The sequence below is a fragment of the Lithobates pipiens genome, unplaced genomic scaffold (assembly GCF_037356315.1).
Source record: "Lithobates pipiens isolate NorthernLeopardFrog02 unplaced genomic scaffold, aLitPip1_a1.2 Scaffold_23, whole genome shotgun sequence".
Classification (NCBI taxonomy): Eukaryota; Metazoa; Chordata; class Amphibia; order Anura; family Ranidae; genus Lithobates; species Lithobates pipiens.
The window spans coordinates 195,461,550-195,486,398 of NW_027507785.1; the positions used below are offsets into that span (position 1 = coordinate 195,461,550).

The following is a 24,849-nucleotide window of genomic DNA, read 5'->3' on the forward strand; positions in this document are numbered from 1 at the left end:
GGGTTATTTTTCAAAAGTGATTTCTCAACAAAATAAAGTATGGAGACATGGATGGATTGGGGAGTTTGCTTCAAATATTAAAAAATAATAAAATAGTGTTTTTGGTTTATGGTGTTTAGATGCATTGAAGATCTACTTTAAGCACAACAGGAGCCTGGCTTGAGTGTGGCCTGTTAATTGGTGGGGTTTAGGGCATCAGATCTCCGGAGCTACTGGGATATAAATCCAGCTCTATTTAGACATAATTTTTCAACCTGCTTATCAATCTATCTGCTGAAATGTTTTAGCCATCTGTGTCACTGTGAGGAGCGCACGAATGTGATTTTTACATAACAAAGCAAAGTGCTAAAGCCCAAGTCAAAGTTCACCTTTCAAATTAGGAGAGAATTTTCCTATAGAATGTAAAAAAATGTTGCAAACAGGAAACATAAATCATCAAAATGAGATCTTCCGGGGACAGAGATTAAGCACCAGTCTACCATCCGCACAGATTCTTAATCACCAAAAATCTGAATGACATTGCACACACTTGCTTGTTTGATGCTCGTGCATTAAATGCAGATGTAATCCATTAAATCTGATGCTTTATGACGTGGGGTGAATTAGGAGGTATTTTCTATTTTATTTTTATTAATTTTATTGTTTAAAGTTTTTCACTGAGCGTTTAGATCATTTCAGGGGGGATCTAATCCAATTTCACCCCCCATTCACCTCTACATCAACAGTTCACCTTTAATAGGTGTCAGTTGCTCTTTGTTTTCACCAAGCAATAGATTACTATTGCATTCATCTTTTCCTGTAGTAACAGGCCACAGAGCACACAAAAAATCAGGGAAGCTTGACGTTTACATCTGGTTACAGAATCTTCTAGTATTAGAGCATTTTGTTATAAGATTAGAAGCCGAGACGCTCCTGGACGTAGTGCTTGAACCCAACTGTCACTGGCTACACATATCAGCAATACTTTGTAGGGAAAATATAAAAACGTGTCTTAAGCCCCATACACACTATCCGATTTTCTGCTGAGTTTTTCCTTCAGCTTTACCAAAACCATATAATATGAGGTCAAACCTTAGGAGTTTCAATGTGTATGTAATCAGGCAGGCCCTTGCAATACATGGTTTTGGTAAATCTGAAGGAAAAACTCAGCAGAAAATCTGATAGTGTGTATGGGGCTTTAGACCCCATACACACCATTCGATTTTTTGCAGATTTTTGTCTTCAGATTTACCAGAACCATGTATTGCAAGGGCTGCCTGATTGCAAACAAATTGAAACTCTAAAGGATTGACCTCATATTATATGGTTTTGGTAAATCTGAAGACACAAATCTGCAGAAAATCTAATGGGGTCTAATGCCCTGTACACACGGTTGGACATTCCGACGACAAAATCCGCCGGATTTATTCCAACGGATTTTGTTGGAAAATCCAATCGTTCAGAACGAGGTGACATACAACATGTAGGACGGGACTATAAAGAGGCCAGTAGCCAATAGCTTTTGTCTTGTAATTTATTCTGAGCATGCGTGGCACTTTGTCCGTCGGAATTGTCTACACACAATCGGAATTTAAACGATCGGATTTTGTTGTTCGAAAATTTTAGATCCAGCTCTCAAACTTTGTGTGTCGAAATTTCCGACGGAAAAAGTCAGATGGAGCCCACACACGATCGGATTTTCCGACAACACGATCTGATTGTACATTTTCCGTCGGAAAGTCCAACCGTGTTTACAGGGCATAAGACTTGGGACCCTTTTTCTAACCCTTTTTTCAATATGTAGCTTCAGCTAAATTAATATCTGACCAATCATCTAGCACAATTTACTTTTTTATACCAGTATATCAACTCTACACTATCATTTTTCTATAATACGAGGCTGACCCACTGCAAAGTGCATGTCAGTTTAGCTTGGTCATCATATCCACCAGCCCCTTACAATCTGGAATATGCGGCTGTCAGAAGGCCATTGCTAATATGTTGACTTGACCCAGACAAATGATTCATCAGCTCAGTGTGCTTCCATATTAGATTGACCTTTAACCCATTAAGCATGTCACTGTACCTATGTTTGATTGACCCTTTACCTCATTATACATGTCAGTCCCATGAAATTACTTTCCAGTAGGACTGACCCTGTAACCCTATAAACATGTCAAAGTCATAAGGTCACCCCAAGTTCTGCCTGTGAAATGTAAGCATGGAAACAGGTGACAGGTTCAGTGTGCCAGTGACAGCTGTGACAATGTGCACCTGTTGCAGTGCTGTATGAGCGAGTCCCGGAATAGCCACAGCAAGTTGGTGCTTATCCTGTATTGTAAGTAAATTCTGATGTCTTTGTATGTGCAAGCACTGACTCTCATACATACATTTCTTTATGTCTGTTTAAAAGTACATGTGGTCATAAAGTATTGTTGCCTGCATTTTCTGTGTACTATGGGGTTCATTTACGAAAGGCAAATAGACTGTGCACTCTGCAAGAGCAGTTGCTCCACAGCTTGATAAAGGAGCAGAAGCTCTGCTGACTTCCATCATCCAATCACGTGTAAGCAAAAATGCTGTTTTTTTTTTTATTTCCCTTGCACATGATTGGGTATTCTTTGGGTATTCTCTTTGGAAAGTGAAGTTTTGCCTCATTCACTAGGCTTTGGAGCAACTGTACTTGCAGGGTGCAACTGCCCTTTGCAAAGTTCACAGTCTATTTGCCTTTACTAAATCAACCCCTCAATATTAGCATTTGTGCTATAAATGACTCGTGTTTAGCAATGTAGCACACCACAATGCATGGTATATAGGTTTGGTGCGCTGTGGTGAATTGTGCATTGAGCTTTGCTGTACAATGTGTTGGGATGCCATTCACAATGAATGACACCGCAATACACTTCACACAGAGCAGGTATGTTGCCATGCATTGCAGAAATAGGCAATAACACATATATTTTAGTGTTCATTACAGGAATGTGTAAGTGTAAATGGGTCCTGACTCATTACACATACTGGATCTACTCTGTGCTTTGCAGCGCAATGGTTATGCTTTATCATTTCTTATGACAATAATAGTCTTTGGGTTAAAGTGACACTAAAGTACATTTTTATTATTTTTTTAAAATAACAAACATATCATACTTATCTCCACTGTGCAGCTCATTTTGCACAGAGTGGTCCAGATCCTGGTCTCCTGGGGTCCCTCGGAGGCTTTCTGGGCTCCACCCTGCTTCAGATAACCCCCTGGGAGAAGCACTCTCCCAAGGGGCTACCTTCTGGGTACCCTCCTGTGTCCAGCATTCAGCATCCATAGACGCCGAATGCAGGACTTGGCCCTGCCCTCCCCGGCAGCCGCATCATTGGATTTGATTGACAGCAGCGGGAGCCAATGGCTGAGCTGCTATAAATCTATCCAATCAACAGCCGAGAACCCCAAGCAGTGACTGGGGACTGGTCACTGACAGATGTTTTTTCATCTTAATGCATAGAATGCATTAAGGTGAAAAAACACTTACCTTTGCAACACCTTTAATTTACTAAAGGGAAAAAGATGGTGCTCTTTTCAAAGTGCAGTTGCACTCTGTAAGAGCTGTTGCTCCAAAGCTTAGTTAGTGAGCAGAAACTTTGCTCACTACCATCATCCAATGTGCAAGCAAAAATGTATCTTCTTTTTTATTTTCCTGGCATGTGATTGGGTGCTCGTTGCAAAGTGAGGCTTTACCTCATTTACTAAGCTCTAGAGCACCGTCTATTTGCCTTCAGTAAATCAACCCCTTTAAGTCTGCCCATTATTTGAAAAGAACACTGCCTATATGGCTGATATATTTTCCTGCAATATGTTACAGGATCACTATAAAAAACAAAACAAAAGAAACAATAGCAAACAAACAAAATAATAACTATATGCATTGAGTATGTGTAATAATAGTATTCTATATTTGAATTTTTATTTGATTTTTTTTTTATATTTTGGTGTCTTTATTCTAATTTGCTCCATATGCACACAAGCCAAACTGTCTGGTGAAAGTGATGGGGGTTTGGATAAAGTATAACCCTACTACAGGTTTTCACAATGGTCTAATGTTGCCATAGTTTAAATCTTCTTTTATAAGGCTACTTTCACAGTGGGGCATCAGCGGCAAAGCACCGCTAGTTTTAGCAGTGCTTAACCGCTGTTTGCTGCCGTTATCGGGGTGCTTTTAACCCCCCAGAAGAGGTTAAAAGCGCCGCTGCTGAATCACTTTGCAGGCCCTTCGGCAAAGCTGCCCAAAGATGCTACTTGCAGGACTTTTTTTCCCTTCCTTCAAGTGCATTGCCCCAGTGTGAGATCACTCCGCAGGCACAGTGGGGCTGCAGGAGAGGCTCTTTTCAGGCTCTTTACAGGCACTATTTTAGCACTAAAGCACCTGAAAACCGCACCAGTGTGAAAGGGGTCTAAGTAACTCTCAGTGCAACTATTCAAGAACCCCTGGCAGTTTGTTCCATTCACTGCCACATTTGCTAGACAGCTTGATCAGTATCCAAATGGAGAGATAAAATATAAATATGTATAAACCACATACATTTATTAGAATACAGTATATAGCGCTCTTTTGAGAAGGAAAGTGAGTAACCGAACCAAGCCGCTGAGAGCTCCATCTAGTGGTTTATCTAAAAAATTCTATACTTAATAGAATAACAAAAATATGAGGAGCACGCATGGACAAATATGAAAACCATATAAAAATGACAAAGGTTAGATTAACACTGAAATATTAACTAAAAATGTACTCTTTACTATAATACACTACATTTTCCTTTAACAATATCAGGGTACATTGTATTGATTAGTTGGGTGACACAATAACACACAGAACTTGGTCAGGGACATTAGTTTCATTATTTTGATATAGTCCACAAAGACAGCTCTACCCTTTTTTCTACAATGCAAAGCAAATATCCAGTCTGTAGCCAGTGTGAATGTCTAATGGTATTGCCTATCTTCACTAAAATCCTTTTTGTTTATAGACATAGAGGTAAAGAAGGGGGATTAACTATTTATAACACCAAAACATATGAAGTGTAATACAGGTGGAGTCCATAATTATCACTTACCTGCTGTCCCGTAACTAGAAGTATTGAGCCTTCCTTCCCATGTAGAACTTGTCGGAATATGTGATCCAGAATTAGTAGCTCACTCCAACAATTCTGTAAAAGCTTCATTTGATCATCTACCTGTATTTAAAAAGAATATGATAGTATTAAAATAACTTTTTATTTTACCTGATACACACAAAACTCCCAAAATATGACCATATTATTATAACATTTAACTGATGATGCCTCAGGTCTAGAGTATATAAAACACATCCTCAGTGGTTTAAAGGGGTTTACTAAAACTGGACCCTTGTAGAGTTGCCTCCCTGCCAGTGAAGCCTGACTTTGTAAATTTCAGTGATAATTTACATTATCTCTTCTCTTTCTGTATGATAATGATGGCACCCTAATTAATTTAATAAAAAATAAAAAAAAAACATTTAAGAACCTTTTCGATAATCTATCCAAATGTTTCTATTATACATCCTATCCTAATCGATATACAGCTGTCACATGACCCAGCTCTTTCCCAGCCTGTCTGCAAGGAAACAGAGGCAGTAAGTGCTTCTAGTTCTCTGCTGCTGGTCATATGTTAAAAAAAAAAAAGTTTTGGAATACAGAGTGAAAATAAATAGTTAATATCAATAAACTGTTTTAAATTGTCATACAAATATATATGTGAAATCAAATCACATGTGAGTGTGAGTGGATTTCTGTGTCACACCCTTCCAGCCTGTGTCTTAGAATAACAGGGAGGTGAAGTCTCCATCAATCAAGATATAATATTCCACCCTCACTGTATTTAGCTTGTTAGTGGGCATGGAGGAGGAGGGAGGGAGGGGGATGACAATTAACACTGTGTATACACCTACATGTGTGAGTCTATAGTCACATGGGTTGCTCAGATGTGATAGAGAGGAAGTGCTCAGGGTAGAAAATACACTGAAATCTGAGAATGGGCACTAGCTGCCAACACAGCTCTGTAAAATCCACAACTGCAGTGGAAACCCAGTCAGAATACAGAAAACCAATCCCATAGTGATTCAGTATGAACAGTATGTAAAACACCATTTATTGATAGTTTCCAATGATGTGGGTTTAAAGAATCAAGAAAAGGGTATGCTTTTGTCCATTTTTTCATGACAATGGAAGAAATGTAACAACATACTGTATACACTATATGATCAAATTTCACTGGTCTAAATGTGTTCTTACTGACTTTGCAATCACAAGTTATATAAAAACTACTAATGAAGGACCATCCAGTAGGTAACACATGAGAACCACCTTTGATATCATATTGTCTATTCGGGTGATTTAATTTTAGAGACATCTGTTCTATTATAGAATCCTCCCCTATTTTTGGAGAGATTTTTCTTCCTGGCAGGAAAGAGGTTAAAGATCTGTCCAACGAGTTGCTATTCTATGGGAACCCGAGTTGGTCTCCTCTCTCTCTATAATATACACAAAGCTCATTAATTATAGGATGGAGGCAGAATTATCTTGGCACGTAAAGACACGTGAATGCTTGATACTGCTGCCATGCACAGGAATGGCGATCATACAGGAGTAGTATTGTTAATGGGGTGAGTGTTCTCAGGGGCAGCATTGTTAATGATTAAAGACGTCCTGTTTCCATGAAAGAGCAAAAACTTCGGTAAACACACAAGAAAAATGCAGTGTCAAAAAATGCTGCTAGCTCTCATAAACTGCTAAGCATTAATCATCATTTAAACAGAACATGTCTGTGAACGTAACACCTCTGTTCTCATAATTGTATTTACTGTTTTGTGTTCTTTATTTCAAGCCCTCTTCCATTTTGGCATAAAAATTTTTAGTTTCGATTACAGATTTTATGACTGCGCAGATCTAGTACCCGAATACCTAGAATCATAAGGACTGAAATACCACAAAACAAACACCGTATAAAAGATTTTAAATTTAATTGAACTTGCCATGGCCTGTAAAGTACCGTATATACTCGAGTATAGGCCGACCCGAATATAAGCCGAGGTCCCCAATTTACCCCCAAAAAACTGGAAAAAATTATTGACTCGTGTATAAGCCGAGGGTGAGACATGCCTGTCCATCCCTGTGTGTCGTCCATCCCTGTGTGTGTCCATGCATCCGTGTGTGTGTGTGTCCATGCATCCGTGTGTGTGTGTGTGTGTCCATGCATCCGTGTGTGTGTGTGTGTGTCCATGCATCCGTGTGTGTGTGTGTCCATCCATCCCTGTGTGTGTGCATGCATCCGTGTGTGTGTGTGTGTGTGTGTGTGTGTGTGTCCATGCATCCATGTGTGTCCATCCATCCCTGTGTGTGCATGCATCCGTGTGTGTGTGTGTGTGTGTGTGTGTGTGTGTGTGTCCGTGCAGCCTACCTGTGTCCAGCCTGCCTGTGTCCGTCCAGCCTGTGTCCGTCCAGCCTGTGTCCGTCCCGGCCTGTGTCCGTCCCGGCCTGCGTCCCGTCCCGGCCTGCGTCCCGTCCCGGCCTGCGTCCCGTCCCGGCCTGCGTCCCGGCCTGCGTCCCGGCCTGCGTCCCGTCCCGGCCTGCGTCCCGGCCCGTCCCGGCCTGCGTCCCGGCCCGTCCCGCAGCTCTTCGTCGGTGGCCATTCTAGGATTCAAAAGCCGCGCCTCCGTCGGTGATAGGCGGAACACTCAATTTCCCACTGACTGCTGGGAAATTGAGTGTTCCGCCTATCGGATGTCCGTGATAGGCGGAACACTCAATTTCCCAGCAGTCAGTGGTCCGCCTATCATGGACGTCCGCTCATCCTCATACTACGGACGAGGATGAGAGGACGTCCGTGATAGGCGGAACACAGACTGCTGGGAAATTCAGTGTTCCGCCTATCACAGGCGAAGGCGGAGACGGAGGCGCGGCCTTTGAATCCTAGAATGGCCGCTGTCTGTCTGCTCGACACGCTGATCGGGCAGACAGACAGCGATGACTCGAGTATAAGCCGAGGGGGGCACTTTCAGCCTCAAAAAAGAGGCTGAAAATCTCGGCTTATACTCGAGTATATACGGTACATAGGATAATAGCGTTGAAGGAAAGGCATTATGTGATGCCTGTAAGTATTAGTATTAGTCTTGGATCCTAGGCCCAAGCTGTACACAAAACTTTGCTCCACGTTGAGGTCATGCTCCAGCCCCCCTAATGCTAAGCTGGGTACAGCCTTGGTATAGGATTAATGATCCACAAGGGCACTACAGCACTGTTGATACAAAAGCCCAACTCCTGCTCGACCCCCCCCCCCCCCACCTTATTTACCCACTATTTCCCTGTAAAGCCCCCTTATGTATCTTTTACCTTTTTTTTTACATGTGTCCTTAATTCTCGACTATTCACCAGTGCTGGACAGTCCTCAGTGAGGCAGAGGTGGATGCTAATATAATGACATGCAGGACAATGTGGGGACATCCTAACCATGGGTGGTGTGATAATTCCTTGCACTCACAGTATGTCCTCAATCTATACTCAGCATCATTCAGTGTGCAAGACTGAGGACATTTAGTGGTGAAAAGGAATTACTGAGACAGGCAGCTTCAGACTGAAGGCAAGTTTTGCAGTTTACTGCTACTAGAGGCAATTTTCTTCAAAACATTAGCCTGAAGTTAGGCTTTAAGTATTTTTACATTGATTACATTTAAAGTGGCATTAAAGTGGTTCTAAAGGCAGAATGTTTTTTATCTCAATGCATTCTATGTCCATGTCTATATCCCCCTCAGCCCCCTAATACTTACCTAAGCCCCATCTCTATCCAGCAATGTTGCACAAGAGACTTGGCTGTCTGGCTCTCTGTCTGACTCTCCCCCTTGATTGGGTAAGACACACTGTGGACGCCATTGGCTCCTGCTGCTATCAAAGTCAGTAAGGAAAGAGCAGGGGCAGGGCCAAGACACAGCTCCGTGTCTGAATGGACACACAGAACAGTGGCTCAGGTGACCCGATAGTAAGCTGCTCACTGTGGGGGTACTCAGCAGGAGAGAGGGGCCAGGAGCGCCGACGAGGGACCCGAGAAGAGTAGGATCGGGGCTGCTCTGTGCAAAATCACCGTACAGAGCAGGTATGACACAGCAGGCCACGTTGACATTACTCCTGCACATGCACGCAGGAGTCACGTCGCCACGGCACAGAGTGGGTGCCGTAAATGTATGTTGAGTTGCGCATGCGCAGCTCAGTGTACAGGACAGCTGACAGGCTGGGGAAGCATTTATGAAAGAAAAGACCAACAGGGTCTCTTCTGTCATATAAACCATCAATTTTGGAAATAGTGCATGTAATACTGCTTTAAAATACAATACAATACAATACAATTATGATAGAAAATGTAAATTGCTAACAAGTATATGATGTTAGTGCCCTTTGAAGCAACAGAGCAACTAATAGCATTCACATGAAAGCAAAAGCAGTCAACAAAATAAGAGTTGGTGGTCTTCTTTTATGAGACTTTCTCACAGGATGTCAGCTACTGTATGTACAGGAAAATATTCTTCCCCTTTGTCTTACCTTGGCTTTAGTTATATTCCATTCTGTTGTTAATCTACTTAAACAAGTTCATGTGTATCTATCTCCTAATCTTATTAAGACCTCTTTACGGAATCCAGATTATGAAAGTGATATCATTTGTGTTTAGTGGTCCTTTCATTTACAGTTTAGATTCTGTGAATTCACGTTCATGTAAAAGAATTTGCTGTCATTTTAAATCACGTAAAAAATTGAAGCACTTGAGAATATAAGTGGACGCACTTGACAAGCTGCACTCCACCCAATTTCTTATCCAAATCTCACCAATTCAGTGGACTTTCATCCAACCGCACCCATCTCTGTTTTTTTCAGCAGTGCAACAGGTACTGAAATGCAAAATCCACAAACCTATAGAATTTAGTCTGAAATGATCAGACTCATTTGACCACAGTAAACATACACTGCATGTCATTAGTTGTTATGGCTTACTGCATTTTGCACATTTTTACACTGACCTGTTGAATAAGCCTGATAGAGCATCATTCCTAAGCAAAGGAATAGTAGTACCATAATTTACCAGTAGAAGGCCCTGCAGGTAAATCCTGGATTCCAAGCTCCTGGTATTGGGGTTTTACAAGAACTTGAATCCTTTCCTTTGACATTTTTCTCTTTTAGGCTTTGTATACAGTATTTCAATGTTATTTTACCTAGATAAATCAGTGGTATTGAGATTATGAATGTGTATATCCATGTAGTCGTATTTGACTCTTGGTGATTCTGTGGGTCAGCTGTCTGGGCACCATCGGGGAGATTTACTAAAACTGGTGGAACAGAATCTTGTGCAGGTCTGCACAGTAACCAACCAGCTTCCATGTTTTATTGTCAAAGCTTAAAGTGATACTAAAATCTCCCCTTTTTTTGTGTTTAAAAATAACAAACATATCATACTTACCTGCTATGTGCAGTTGTTTTGCACAGAACAGCCCGGATTCTCTCCTTCTCGGGTCCCTGCCAGTGTACCTGGCCCCTCCCCCTGCCCTGTGCCCCCACAGCTAATAGCTAGCTATGGGAGCACCTGAGCCGAGCTGCTGCTCTGTGTGTCCATTCAGACACGAACCTACACGGTTTAGGAAATATTTGCTGAAAGACAGGCACCGCTGTCTACGGCGCATGCGCAATAAACAGCGGAGCGCAGGCGCACTGAGTGGCGGCTCCCGTGCGCATGTGCGGGAGTGACGTCATTGCGGCTTCGTCAAATGACAGCGGCGGAGCAGTGAGACCCACTGAGAAGATGGATGCTCTGGATTACAGGGGACAGTGGTGACTTCGCTGGCTTCTGTGTCAGGTAAGTGACACATAATGGACTACTATGCGATTCATAGTAGTCCATTATGCTTTGCCTTTGCAGGGGATCAAAGAGGAAGTAAACCCATCAGGGTTTACTTCCTCTTTAACCACTTGAGATCCACGCTATAGCCAAATGACGGCTACAGCGCGGATCTCCTTTTCTGGGACGACGTCAATAGACGTAGTCCCGTGCACGAGCGCCCTGCGCGCCCCCTGAGGGGCGCGTGCGACGCACTCTGTGATCGGCGAGTCTACGAGACTCGCCTGATCACCGATCCGTGCAAGGGGTCGATCCCGACCCCTTATCACGTGATCAGCTGTCAGCCAATGACAGCTGATCATGTGATATAACGGAGCCAGTAATCGGCTATTATTGGCTATAAAAAAAAAAGCCGATCACCGGCGGCCATGATCGGGACATCAGTCCCGATCATGGCCAGCCCTGCTAGTGCCCACCTGACCCTGCCAGTGCCCACCTGCCCCCTGCCAGTGCCACATTAAAAAAAGTGCCCATAGTGCCACCCAGCAGTGCCCACAGTGCCACCCAGCAGTGCCCACAGTGCCAACCAGCAGTGCCACCCAGCAGTGCCCACAGTGCCACCCAGCAGTGCCCACAATCTGCCTCAACAAAGGTGCTGCACCCCAGTGCCACATATCCGTGCCCATCAGTGTCATCTACCAGTGCCCAGCAGTGCCGGCCATCAGTGCCCAGCAGTGCCACCTATCAGAGCCAAGTATCAGTGCCACCTATCAGTGCCCATCAGTCCCATCTATCAGTGGTACCTATCAGTGCCCATCCGTGCCACCCATCTGTGCCACCCATCCATGCTATCTTATCTGTGCCCATCTTTGCCCATCAGTGCCGCCGTATCTGTGCCCATCGGTGCCGCCTTATCTGTGCCTATTAGTGCCGCCTTAACTATGCCTATCAGTGCCCACCAGTGCAGCCTATCAGTGCCCACCAATGCAGCCTATCAGTGCCCACCAATGCAGCCCATCAGTGCCCACCAGTGCAGCCTATCAGTGCCGCCTCATCAGCACACTTCAATGAAGGAGAAAAATTACCTGTTTTCAAAATTTTATAACAAACTATTAACCACCTCAGTACAGTGCAGTTACACCCCCTTCCTGACCAGACCAATTTTCAGCTTTCAGCGCTCTCACACTTTGAATGACAATTACTCAGTCATCCAACACAGTATCCATATTAAACTTGCGTCCTTTTTTCCACACAAATAGAGCTTTCTTTTAGTGGTATTTAATCACTAGTGGGTTTTTTATTTTTTGTGCTATAAATAAAATAAAACGTAAATTTTGTGAAAAAAATGCCTTTTTCTTCGTTTCTGTCATAAATTTTTGCTAATTAGTAATTTTTCTTCATAAATTTTGGCCAAAATGTATACTGCTACATATCTTTGGTAAAAATAACCCACATTAGTATATATTATTTGGTCTTTGTGAAAGTTATAGAGTCTACAATCTATGGTGCCAATCACTGAAAATTCATCACTTCTGATCAGGCCTTCAGTACATCAGGTGTACCTAATTTCTTGAGACTCTAACTAGTCAGGAAAGTACAAATACCCCCCAAATGACCCCTTTTTACAAAGTAGACATCCCAAGGTATTAAGTAAGTAGCATGGTGAGTTTTTTTAAGTTGTCATTTTTTCCCACAATTCTTTGCAAAATGAAGATTTTTTTTTTTTTTTTTTTTTTTTTTACTAAATTGTCATATTATCAGGTTATTTCTCACACACAGCATATGCATACAACAAATTACCCCCCAAAATACATTCTGCTACTCTTCCCGAGTACGCCGATACCACATGTGTGAGACTTTTACACAGCCTGGCCACATACAGAGCACCAACATTGATGTAGTACCTTCAGACGTTCTACGAGCAAAAATGACGCATCTCATTTCTCAACCACCTATTACACTTTTGAAGTCCCTGGAGTACCAGCACAATGGAATTTCCCATAAAATCACCCCATTTTGGAAAGCTAACACCCCAACGTATAATCTGTGAGGCATAATGAGTCTTTTGAATGGTTAATTTTTTTCCAGAAGTTTTTGGAATATGTGGAAAAAAATTAAAACGCATTTTTTTTTACACAAAATTGTCAATTTATAAGATATTTCTAACACATAGCATGTATATAGCAAAAATGACACCCCAAAATACATTCTGCTACTCTTCCCGAGTACAGCGATACCACGTGTGTGAGACTTTTACAAAGCCTGGCCACATACAGAGCACTAACATTGATGTAGTACCTTCAGACGTTCTATGAGCAAAAATTACGCATCTCATTTCTCAACCACCTATTACACTTTTGAAGGCCCTGGAGTACCAGCACAATGGAATTTCCCATAAAATGACCCCATTTTGGAAAGCAAACACCCCAACGTATAATCTGGGAAGCAGAATGAGTCTTTTGAACGGTTCATTTTTTTCCAGAGGTTTTTGGAATATGTGGAAAAAAATTAAAACGCATTTTTTTTTTACACAAAATTGTCAATTTATAAGATATTTCTAACACATAACATGTATATAGCAAAAATTACACCCCAAAATACATTCTGCTACTCCTCCCGAGTATGGCGATACCACATGTGTAGGACTTTTACACAGCCTGGCCACATAGAGAGGCCGAACATTGAAGTAGTACGTTCAGGCGTTCTAGGAGCATAAATGACACATCTTATTTCATTCCTACCCATCACACTTCTGAAGGTCCTGGACCACCAGGACAGTGAAATTACCCACAAAATGACCCCATTTTGGAAAGTAAACACCCCAACGTATATTCTATGAGACATGGGCTGCAAATAGGTACCCGGGTACTCTGATGGCCTGGTGACAGGTACTCGGGTACTCTGATGGCCTGGTGACAGGTACTCGGGTACTCTGATGGCCTGGTGACAGGTACTCGGGTACTCTGATGGCCTGGTGACAGGTACTCGGGTACTCTGATGGCCTGGTGACAGGTACTCGGGTACTCTGATGGCCTGGTGACAGGTACTCGGGTACTCTGATGGCCTGGTGACAGGTACTCGGGTACTCTGATGGCCTAGTGACAGGTACTCGGGTACTCTGATGGCCTGGTGACAGGTACTCGGGTACTCTGATGGCCTGGTGACAGGTACTCGGGTACTCTGATGGCCTGGTGACAGGTACTCGGGTACTCTGATGGCCTGGTGACAGGTACTCTGATGGTTTGGTGACTGGTATTTGGGTACTCTGAAGGGCGGTGACAGGTACTCTGGTACACAGATGGACTGGAACAGGTACTCGGGTACTCAGATGGGCTGTGACAGGTACTCGGTACTCTAATGGACTGTGACAGGTACTCGGTACTCTAATGGACTGTGACAGGTACTCGGTGCTCTAATGGACTGTGACAGGTACTCGGTGCTCTAATGGACTGTGACAGGTACTCGGTACTCTAATGGACTGTGACAGGTACTCGGTACTCTAATGGACTGTGACAGGTACTCGGGTACCCTGATGGGCCGTGACAGGTACTCGGGTACCCTGATGGGCCGTGACAGGTACTCGGGTACCCTGATGGGCCGTGACAGGTACTCGGGTACACTGATGGGCCGTGACAGGTACTCGGGTACTCTGATGTGCCGTGACAAGTACTCGGATACTCTGGTGTGCCGTGACAGGTACTCGGGTACTCTGATGTGCCGTGACAGGTACTCGGGTACTCTGATGGGCCGGGACAGGTACTCGGGTACTCTGATGGGCCGGGACAGGTACTCGGGTACTCTGATGGGCCGGGACAGGTACTCGGGTACTCTGATGGGCCGGGACAGGTACTCGGGTACTCAGATGGGCTGGGACAGGTACTCGGGTACTCAGATGGGCTGGGACAGGTACTCGGGTACTCTGATGGGCTGGGACAGGTACTCGGGTACTCTGATGGGCTGGGACAGGTACTCGGGTACTCTGATGGGCTGGGACAGGTACTCGGGTACTCTGATGGGCCGGGACAGGTACTCGGGTACTCAGATGAACTGTGACAGGTACTCGGGTACTCAGATGGGCTGGGACAGGTACTCGGGTACTCAGATGGGCTGGGACAGGTACTCGGGTACTCAGATGGGCTGGGACAGGTACTCGGGTACTCAGATGGGCTGGGACAGGTACTCGGGTACTCAGATGGGCTGGGACAGGTACTCGGGTACTCTGATGGGCTGGGACAGGTACTCGGGTACTCTGATGGGCCGGGACAGGTACTCGGGTACCCTGATGGGCCGGGACAGGTACTCGGGTACTCTGATGGGCTGGGACAGGTACTCGGGTACTCTGATGGACTGTGACAGGTACTCTGATGGACTGTGATTGACAGGTATTATGAGGGGTGGTGACAGGTCCTCTTTATTGGGGGGGGGGGGAATCAGTGTGCTTGATGTGTACTGTAGGCGGTAACGAGATGTTACCGCAATCTCCTCCTCACACACGATCAGTGTGTGAGGAGGAGAACCCGGTAACATCCCGTTACCGCGGTTTGTTTACATTTTTAGTGATCGGCTGTGAAAGGATCACAGCCGATCACGTGGGTAAACAGCCAGCCAATGGCTGTTTACCAGTGTCGGTGACGAGCAGTGTTCCCGGGGAACACGCCGCCACCGACGTGCACGCGCAGCGCGCTCGCGATCGCGCGCATGCGCCGTGCACGTAGGGGGTGTGACCATCTGTGATCGGCCGTGACTTCATCACGGCCGATCACGTGGTAAACAGCCATAACGAATGGCTGTTCACCCCCTTCGGTGGCGAGCGGTGTCTCCGTGACACGCCGCCACCGAAGAAACAGGGATGCGCGCGCACGATCGCGCGCATCCCTGTTTAAACGGGAGGCCGTCATATGACGGCCTCCCGCCGCAATAGCTGCGCCGCCTGGCCGTTTTTTGACGGCCGGCGGTCAGCAACTGGTTAAACATGATTTTTTTTTTTTTGCATCTTTTTTTGTTTGTTTAGCAAAAAATAAAACTCCGAGCTGTAATTAAATACCACCAAAAGAAAGCTCTATTTGTGGGAAAAAAATTATAAAAATTTCATTTGGGTACAGTGTTGTATGACCGCGCAATTGTCATTTAAAGTGCATCAGCGCTGAAAGCTGAAAATTGGTCTGGGACTGAGGGGGGTTTAAGTGCCCAGTAAGCAAGTGGTTAATGCTTAGAATGCATGCAAGATAAAAAAAAACTTTTGCCTTTAGAACCACTTTAATTGAACAAGCTGAAGTTAGAAGCTGATTGGTTAGTATCCACAGCTGCAACAGATTCTGTGTGCACAAGTTTTACAAGTTTTAGTAAATCTCCCCCATATCTCATGCATTAAAAAAAAAAAAAAAAGATTTTTTTTTTTACAAGTTATGTCACCAGGTCTTTCCTCATCCCTTCCCAATAGTTGGGGCTTGGAGCCAGCACAAAGAATGTGATAATATATGCCTAGCCATGTACACACATAATAGGGCCAATTTAGAAGTCATTTCACCTAGCAGTATACCTATGGATTGTGGGAGGAAACATATATGAACACAGGGAGAACATGCAAATTCCACGGAGAGGACCTCACTGCTACAAAGCGTAGGTGCTAACCACAAAACTACTGTCCTACCCATAGTACTTTACGTGTATGTACATATGAAAATGTATGCAAATTTATCTATTAAAATCTAGTATGAATCTAGAGGTATTGTACTATACAGCTATGTGGTCTTAGCTGTTACAATATGATGTTGTACACACCAGATGTGTTTATATGACAGCAGAGCAGTTTTTATATCAGGAAGCACCTGGTTTGGCATAGTGGGACCTGTGGTTCCTCAGTATCTGGAAGCCAGCATTTGACCCACCCCGTGTTATCTAGTGGTGCAGTAAATATACCCTTGTATGAACAGAGCCATGCTATAATGATTATATTGTAGTGTCAATACGGAAGCAATAATTGAATGTGCGAAACGAGAAGCACAGCAATATACAGCCGACTTGTGAAAACAGCAGTGCTGAGACTTTAAAACAATTTAAATACAGCAGTGACACATCAATCGCATATTTATGTGGATCCAGCAGCAAAAAGCTGACAAAGGCAATATTTCAATAAGGGCACTCTTGTCATAATAAGCAGCAATCACACATCTAATAAGTAAAGTAATGAGTTTTATACATATCTTTTTTTTGCTAAATAGGTGTGATGTAATGAGGTTAAAGCAGTGGTGTTGAAGGGATATAGCAGATTCTTCCTGTATACAGCAGCGTTTCCTTCCTGTGTTATGGGATAAGAGGTGAAAGAATTTCATTCTAACACATTCTCTCCTGGAACGCACACTTGTCTGTACTGAACAATAGGAAGACAACGAGGGAAGCTGCTGCTTCTTTTAGCACGGCTCCATTCCCTGCTTTATATGTATGCTGTGGGCTAATGAGTGAGTAGGGACACAGGTGCACACACAGGAATGGGCTTTTTTGGTGAAATCATGTGATTTCAGGTATTACCTGTAAACAAGTTAAAATGTGTTTTTTGGTTAGCACAATGTCTGATACATGCACTAACAGCACCAAGACTACATTCACATGTGCAATCATGGCGGGTGGAGAAGTTTCGCCCTGTGCACACGTTCTGTGGAGATAGCAGTGCACAACCAGGTTTGTTTTCTATACATCAAAGTGGTAATATGCAATTAGGTGGTCTGACTGACCCTGGATGCAGAGAGGTTGCCCCCAAAGGATGATGTTTCTGGCCACATACAGACTGGATACAACCAAGGCCAGGAAGGGTGGGCAGGAGGGACGGCTGCCTTTGGCGCGATGGGGATTTGGGGTGTTGTGCTAGAAAGGGTGATTTGGAGATTTGGAGGGGGGACTGGTACTAGGAAGGTGTATTTCTGTTAAGGAGGGGGATTGAGTTGTGCTAGTGGGGAGGATTAGGGGATTTGTGCTAGGAGGGGAAATTTGGGGAGGATAGTGCTAGGTGAAGGGATTTGGAATCGGGGGGTGGCAAATTGTGCTGGGATTAGGGGGTTTTGGAGGGGGGGGGATTTATGTTCAGATTTCAGATGTGAAATTTGAGAGGTAGGGAATTTGTGCTAGGAAGGGGGATTTGGGGAGGGAGAGGATTTGAGCCGGGAGGCAAGATTTGTACTGGAAGAGGGGACATTTTTGTTTGGGGAGAATTTTGGCTTGCTAAGGGAATTTATGGGCTAAGTGTGACAATTAGTGCTCAATTTTCTTGAAAGGGAGGGGACTTTCGCTGACACATAATGCTCATAAATTTGGGGGGGAGGGGTTATCGCTTGGCATCTGTGCCCTGGGTACTAGATGACCTTGCCCCGGCACTATGGCACTAGATACAGCTATTTATTTTCTTTGCATGTGATCATAGCACAGAGTGCCACTGCATCCATATGCATTGTTTAGCCACATTTGAACACTGCAATCCAACCACCTCTAGTGGCTCATGTGAATGTAGCCTTACAGTACTTCTAAAGTCTAAAAGTTTTTTTCCCCTAATGCATTCTCTGTATTAAAGTGGATCAAAACTCTCTTAATCAGCATTAACTATTTTTGAATCCTTATGCTGTTAGCATTACTTAATAGATACAGTAGGAATATATGTTATATTTACTTGTTTTAACATGTACTTGTTTAACATGTACTCAGCTGCTTCCTGGTTTCTGGCCTAGGACAAAATTTTGTTATACATCCCATGAGTCTTCATGGGCACTTTTTCTTTCCTTTTATCTGGAGGAGAGGAGGTGGTGCTTTCTCAACTACATGAGCTAAGGGCAGATGGATTCCAGGAAGTCAATGCTGCATGCCCTTACTTAAGATGACTGCAGCTAGAAATATTATGGGTTGTTTTTCACTGACTAACTGATTTTTCATCAAAATCATTCATGAAGACTTGCGTGGGTGGGTACGTTTGAACAGTGATTCAAGTGTTTGTGGTTTTCAGATGCACTTTATTTCCACTCGAAGTAAAAAAAAAATGCCACACTACCTGTCCTAACCCCCCCCCCCCCGACCTTAAATACTTACCTGGCTCCATGTCACAGCTCCAGCTCTGTTTTTTGCTCCATTGTCACTCCCCTCACTTCCTAATTTCACAGTAGAAACTGATGGCAGTGAAACATCAGGCTCCTGCTGCAATCAAATTCCTGTGAGGAGGGAGCAGGGGCATGGCTTACCATCTCTAGGTCTATGGGCACAATCCCAAAGGAAGCACGCACGCACAGTTGCCTCCATAGCACCCCTTCTTGAAAGGAGGAGCCTACAGTGCCTATGGGGGACTGCCAGGACTGGAGGAAAACAATGTGTACATACATTATTCTTGCACACAGCAGGTAAGTGTTACCTATGTTTTATTTATTTATTTTTATTTACGTGTCAATGTCACTTTAAGGTTTCCATGAGCAGTAAACAGTGGTCATACATAGACTAATGTGACTGACAAGTTATCCTTCAATGCAGAGACATCAAGGATAACATCCTATAGTAACCTATGAGTGATCCTTAATGTGTACAAGATGCAATGGGGTTGATTTCATAAAGGCAAATAAGCAGCTCACTTTGCAAGGGAATTTTTACTTAACGTAGTGAATGTGGTGAAAATTGACTCTATAAAGTATACCCAATCGCATGTAAAATTTAAAAAAAAAAGAAAAGAAAAAAAATACTAGTTTTACTTGCACGTGATTAGAATATGGAAGTCATCAGAGCTTTACCTTATTCACTAAGCTAAAGGAACTTTTCTTGCAAAGTGAAAATTGCCTTGCAAAGTGAAAGTCCTGTTTGCCTTTGGTAAATTAACCTCAATATTTCAGCAGAATAAAAAAATCCATTGAGCTCCGTACTCTTTCCTCCCTGGTGATTCTGTAGGTCTGATAAGGGTTACTTCACAATAACCCCTATTGACACCTTATCTTGCTGCTATTGGGGACTTTTACATTATCCAACATAATTGTGTTTGCCTGCCATGCTAATTTACTAGTTGGGTAAAAAAAGGTGCAGTCAACCATTTGTTTTGTGGAAGATTAAACCTGATGGGTTGCTATGTGCAACTGCTATAATGAGCTCTATATAAAGAGAAACACACAAAACAAAGCGAGCCAATATGAGAAAAAAGATTAAAGTGAACTGGACCCACAAGGTTTATTACTAGCATATTAATCCCAATTACACCTAATTAGCAAAGGAAATGTCACTGATACTTTGTTTATGATATTGATCTGTTGGTAAGCTGTGAGGGATTAGCCATTGGAAGTGTCCGATCTGTGCTGGCCGCGTTCTGACCCACCATCCTTCTGCCTTAACTCCCTGCTTCTTATTTCATGCCCAGCGAACCGAATCTCAGTAAGCGCCAATATCAGAGCCTCCATAGATCAGGACACCCTGTCACCCACTCTCTCTTTTATGATGTTCGGGGTCAGAAATTCATCCACCCCATATTACACACGCCAATCAATCCAGAAAAAGATAGACCAATGGATGTGAGATCAATAACCTAAAGCAAGGAAATTGATCTGGTCCCATATAAGAACTGCAAGGAGAACTTCATTACTGTCACCTTTGACCTCCTCTTCTCCCCACCGACCTCATTCTCACATCGTACAATTATAGCACTTTTTTTTCTCTTAAATTATGACATCTATAGATTTTTTTTTTTCTCCATCTTACATCCTCAGGCATAGCTGCAGGACATATTTTAATTGCAGAATATAATTATAATAATCAATTATAAACATTATTAGAATTTAGTATGTTTGAGATTTAGCTAGTTTGCATATTTATATCTGTTTAAAACAGAGTTTGGCAAATCTGGGTGCCGGGCACGGTTTTGTCAGTTCTCTGGAGTGGACAGTTTTCAGTTGTCTTTTATTATGACTGCACCCCAGATCTCATAAGAGGGACATGACTTCACCCGAACCTTCAAAATTCTCAGCAAAGTCATCATACATAATCCATGCATAAGCTGAGTAGTTCTTTGCTCGGAAGGTTTATGCCATACAGAGATCGGAATATTGTGAAACTGCGCTGTTTTTTTTTTTTTTTTTTTTGGAATTACGAAATACCAACTGTGCTTTTCAAGTGTTCTTTAGATATATATTTGAAAAAAATCAATTTACTGTGAATATTTGAATTGCTAGCCATGGTTTAAAAATCTTATTCCCATAAATAGCTTGTGAAAATTGATGTCTATGGGGACAGCTACATTTTCTGATTATATTTGCGAGCTCTGCCTTCTGTTCTTGCATTGCTAAGCATCTAATTGCACTGACGATCCACCAGACATCTTCTGTCAGATTGAAAACAACAGTGACACATCTACAATGCTCCTGTTAGTCAAAGATCATGCAATCTATGTTGTCAAGGCTAATGCCCCGTACACACGATCGGACTTTCCCACAACAAAACTATGGATTTTTGTTCGAAGGAGGTTGGCTCCAACTTGTCTTGCATACACACGGTCACACAAATGTTGGCCAACAATTACGAACGTGGTGATGTATAAGACGTTCAACTCGCAAAAAAAAGAAGAAAGTTCAGTAGCCAGTGCGGCTCCTTCTGCTTGATTTCGAGCATGTGTGAACTTTTGTGTACACACAATCGGAAATTCAAACAAAGTTTTGTTGGTGGAAAATTTGAGAACCTGCTAGCCAACATTTGTTGGTGGAAAGTCCGACAACAAACGTTCGATGGAGCATACACCCGGTCGGACTTTCAGCCATCAAGCTCACATCCAACATTTGTTGTCGGAAAATCTGATCGTGTGTATGGGGCATTATGTCGCGTACACACGACCGGACTTTCTGTTAGAATAAACTCTGACGGTCTTTCTGACAGAGTTCAGTGTGAGCCAATCACACAAGCAGGAAATTATGTTTCTGGGTGGTGTCCTGTACACTTTCTGTGTAAAGAACACTTCCAGGTAGCCATATTGCATTGCATTTTCAGAACATTACAGGGGCTGCAGACTGAAAAGGAAAGGTATTTTTTATTAACATTCAATTACAACTTGTGTCACAATAGTATACACTATATTATTTTTTCTTTATTTACTATTTCCCCCCCCCCCCATGAAAGTGGAGTTACCCTTCAACTGCTTGCCGACCAGCCGCCATCATTATACTGCGGCAAGGTGGCACGGTCCCACGAATCGCGGCAGCTGTACGTGGGCTCGGGAAATCGCTTTTGTGGGCACACAGTGACCAAACAGGGCTCTGCCTGTGTAAACAAGGCAGATCTCCGTTCTGACTGGGGAGATCACACAGATCCTGTCTTTCTGCTAAGCAGGAAAATGGATCTGTGTGTTTTCCCAGTCACACAGTCCCTCATACTCCCTGTTTATGTTAGAAAACATAAAAGGGGAATACATTTACCCCCTTGATCGCCCCTGATGTTAACTCCTTCCTGCCAGTGTCATTAGTACAATAACAGTGCATATTTTTAGCACCGATTACTGTAATAATGTCACCTGTTCCCAAAAAAGTGTCAAAAATGTCAGTTAGGTGTCTGATCTGTCCGCCGCCGATTTTTACATACTGTCACTGGTTTTACTGAGGCTGGCAACCCTGATGGGGCCCCCTATTGGCCCAGGGCCCTCGGGCAGTGCCCTAGTGGCTGAATGGTCAGTCCGCCCCTGCTGTAGCATTTAAGGGCCCCACCGCCAGAAGACTTTGTGTAGATTTACTCACAGTTTGAGGTGAGGGAATATTTATTATATTGCTTGTTGTCATATACTGCTTTCAGCATTGTTCTCCACTCGTCAAGTGCATTTTAGGCAAAGCAACACTGGTAGTAACAAAAGTAAACACCAGCCCAATCTACCTTTCTGTGTTGTTTAACTGTACTATTGTTAAAAACCTATTAGCAAATTGCCTTTACTGCTGTTCAATCTGTATAACCCCTCTCTATATTCAAGTTATGAGGTGATTCATCGCTGAAAATGGCAGAAGCCGTCATTTATCAGCAGCTCCTCTGGTGGTAGTGCTACAATATGATAAAACTTTCTGCATGACTAAGCAGGGTAAAAAAGTAAAAGAACGCAATTTATTAATGTACACTATATTGTCAAAAGTATTGGGATGCCTGCCTTTACACGCACATTAACTTTAATGGCATCCCAGTCCTAGTTCATATGGTTTAATGATGAGTTGGCCCACCCTTTGCTGCTATAACCGCTTCTACTGTTCTGGGAAGGCTGTCCACAAGGTTTAGGAGTGTGTCTATGAGAATGTTTGACCATTCTTTCAGAAGGGCATTTGTGAGGTCGGGCACTTATGTGGGTGAGAAGGCCTGGCCTGCAGTCTCCGCTCCTAATTCATCCCAAAGGTGTTCTATCAGGTTGAAGTCAGTACTCTGTGCAGGCCAGTCAAGTTCCTTCACTCAAAACTTGCTCATCCATGTCTTTATGGACCTTTTTTAATGAATACAAGGTAGATCGATGGGTCAGTGATGTCACAATCCCTACCTCATGATTTTTGGCTTCCGCAGCAGTCTTTCACGTATAAAATATGAATACTTACATTGATCCAAGTTGAACCAATGTATTTATGAATATGCAATACAAATCATACCTAGAGCTTTAAGGAGGGGGTGGGGGCTGTAGAGTCCAGTTTCCATAATTAATTCTGTCTTTACTGTACTGGCAGACCTTTATTATTTGTTTATGGATTTTCTAGATGTGCACACTGACTGTCCTAAGATCTCAAGGCACAATGGGGGTTATTTACGAAAAGCAAATCCACTTTGCACTACAAGTGCAAACTACAAGTACAAAGTGCACTTGAACTTGCACTGATAGTGCAATTGGAAGTGCAGTTGCTGTAAATCTGAGGGGTAGATCTGAAATTAGGGGAAGCTTTGCTGATTTTATCATCAAATCATGTTTTTTATATTCCTTGCATCTTCCCCTCGGATCTACAGCGACTGTACTTCCAAGTGCACTTTGCACTTATAGTGCAAATTGGATTTGCCATTTGTAAATAAACCCCAATGCATGTTAATGCACATTTAAACCAATGTTCCTAAATCTATCCCTAAAGCTACTCTGAACAATTCAAGCTACCTATTAACTCTTATATATGACCCTGCTCCATAGAAATAACTAGAAAAGTAAGAGTTATTTCTTTAACCACTTAAGGACCAGGCCTTTTTCTGACACTTGTTGCTTACAAGTTAAAATTAGTATTTTTTGATAGAAAATTACTTTGAACCCTTAAACACAGGAGAGACCCTGGAGAATAAAATGGCTGTCATTGCAATATTTTATATCACACTGTATTTGCTCAGCGGGCTTACAAATGCAAATGTTTTGGAAAAATTACACTTGTTCACTCATGAATGTAATGTTAGCCCAATCTTTTTGTATAATGTGAACAATGATGTTACAGCGAGTAAATAGATACCACATCATGCTTTAAAATTGTGCACACTACGGTACTTAAAAATCTCCATAGCTGTCATTTTTAAAAATGTTACCGGTTACCAGTTTAGAGTTACAGAGGAGGTCTAGTGCTAGAATTATTCTTTTCACTCTAACTATCACGGCGATACCTCACATGTGTGGTTTGAACACCGTTTACATTTGCGGGTGCAACTTATGTATGGGTTCACTTCTGCGCGCAAGCAGAGAGGGATGGGGCGATTTAAATAAATATATTCTTATTTCATTTTTTTTTTTCATTTTACACTGTCTTTTTAAATTATTTTTTGATTACTTTTGCTGTGACAAGGAATGTAAACATCCCTTGTGACAGCAATAGTCACGTATCAGGTACTTTTTTGGAGGAATCTGGGGTCTACAAGACCCCAAATCCCTCCTTTGCACTTAAAAGATTTCAAATCGCCAAGTTTGGTTATTTTGAATACTGATTTTATTTTTAAATCTGGCGCCTTTAAAGCTCCAGTAAACCAGAAGTGACGTTGTGATGTTGCTTCAGGGTTACTAGATCTGAGAC

At 43.0% G+C, this 24,849-nt stretch overlaps 1 protein-coding gene across 4 annotated transcripts in view; it reads right to left on the reverse strand.

The window, feature by feature from the left end:
• NR5A2 (nuclear receptor subfamily 5 group A member 2) overlaps positions 1 to 24,849 on the reverse strand; it is a 172,191-nt gene that overhangs the window by 40,667 nt on the left and 106,675 nt on the right. For all 4 annotated transcript variants that reach the window (XM_077452729.1, XM_077452730.1, XM_077452731.1 and 1 more), the window contains exon 5: positions 5,080 to 5,199. In XM_077452729.1, coding sequence (XP_077308855.1) covers positions 5,080 to 5,199 — 120 coding nt within the window. The remainder of the gene's footprint in view (positions 1 to 5,079; positions 5,200 to 24,849) is intronic.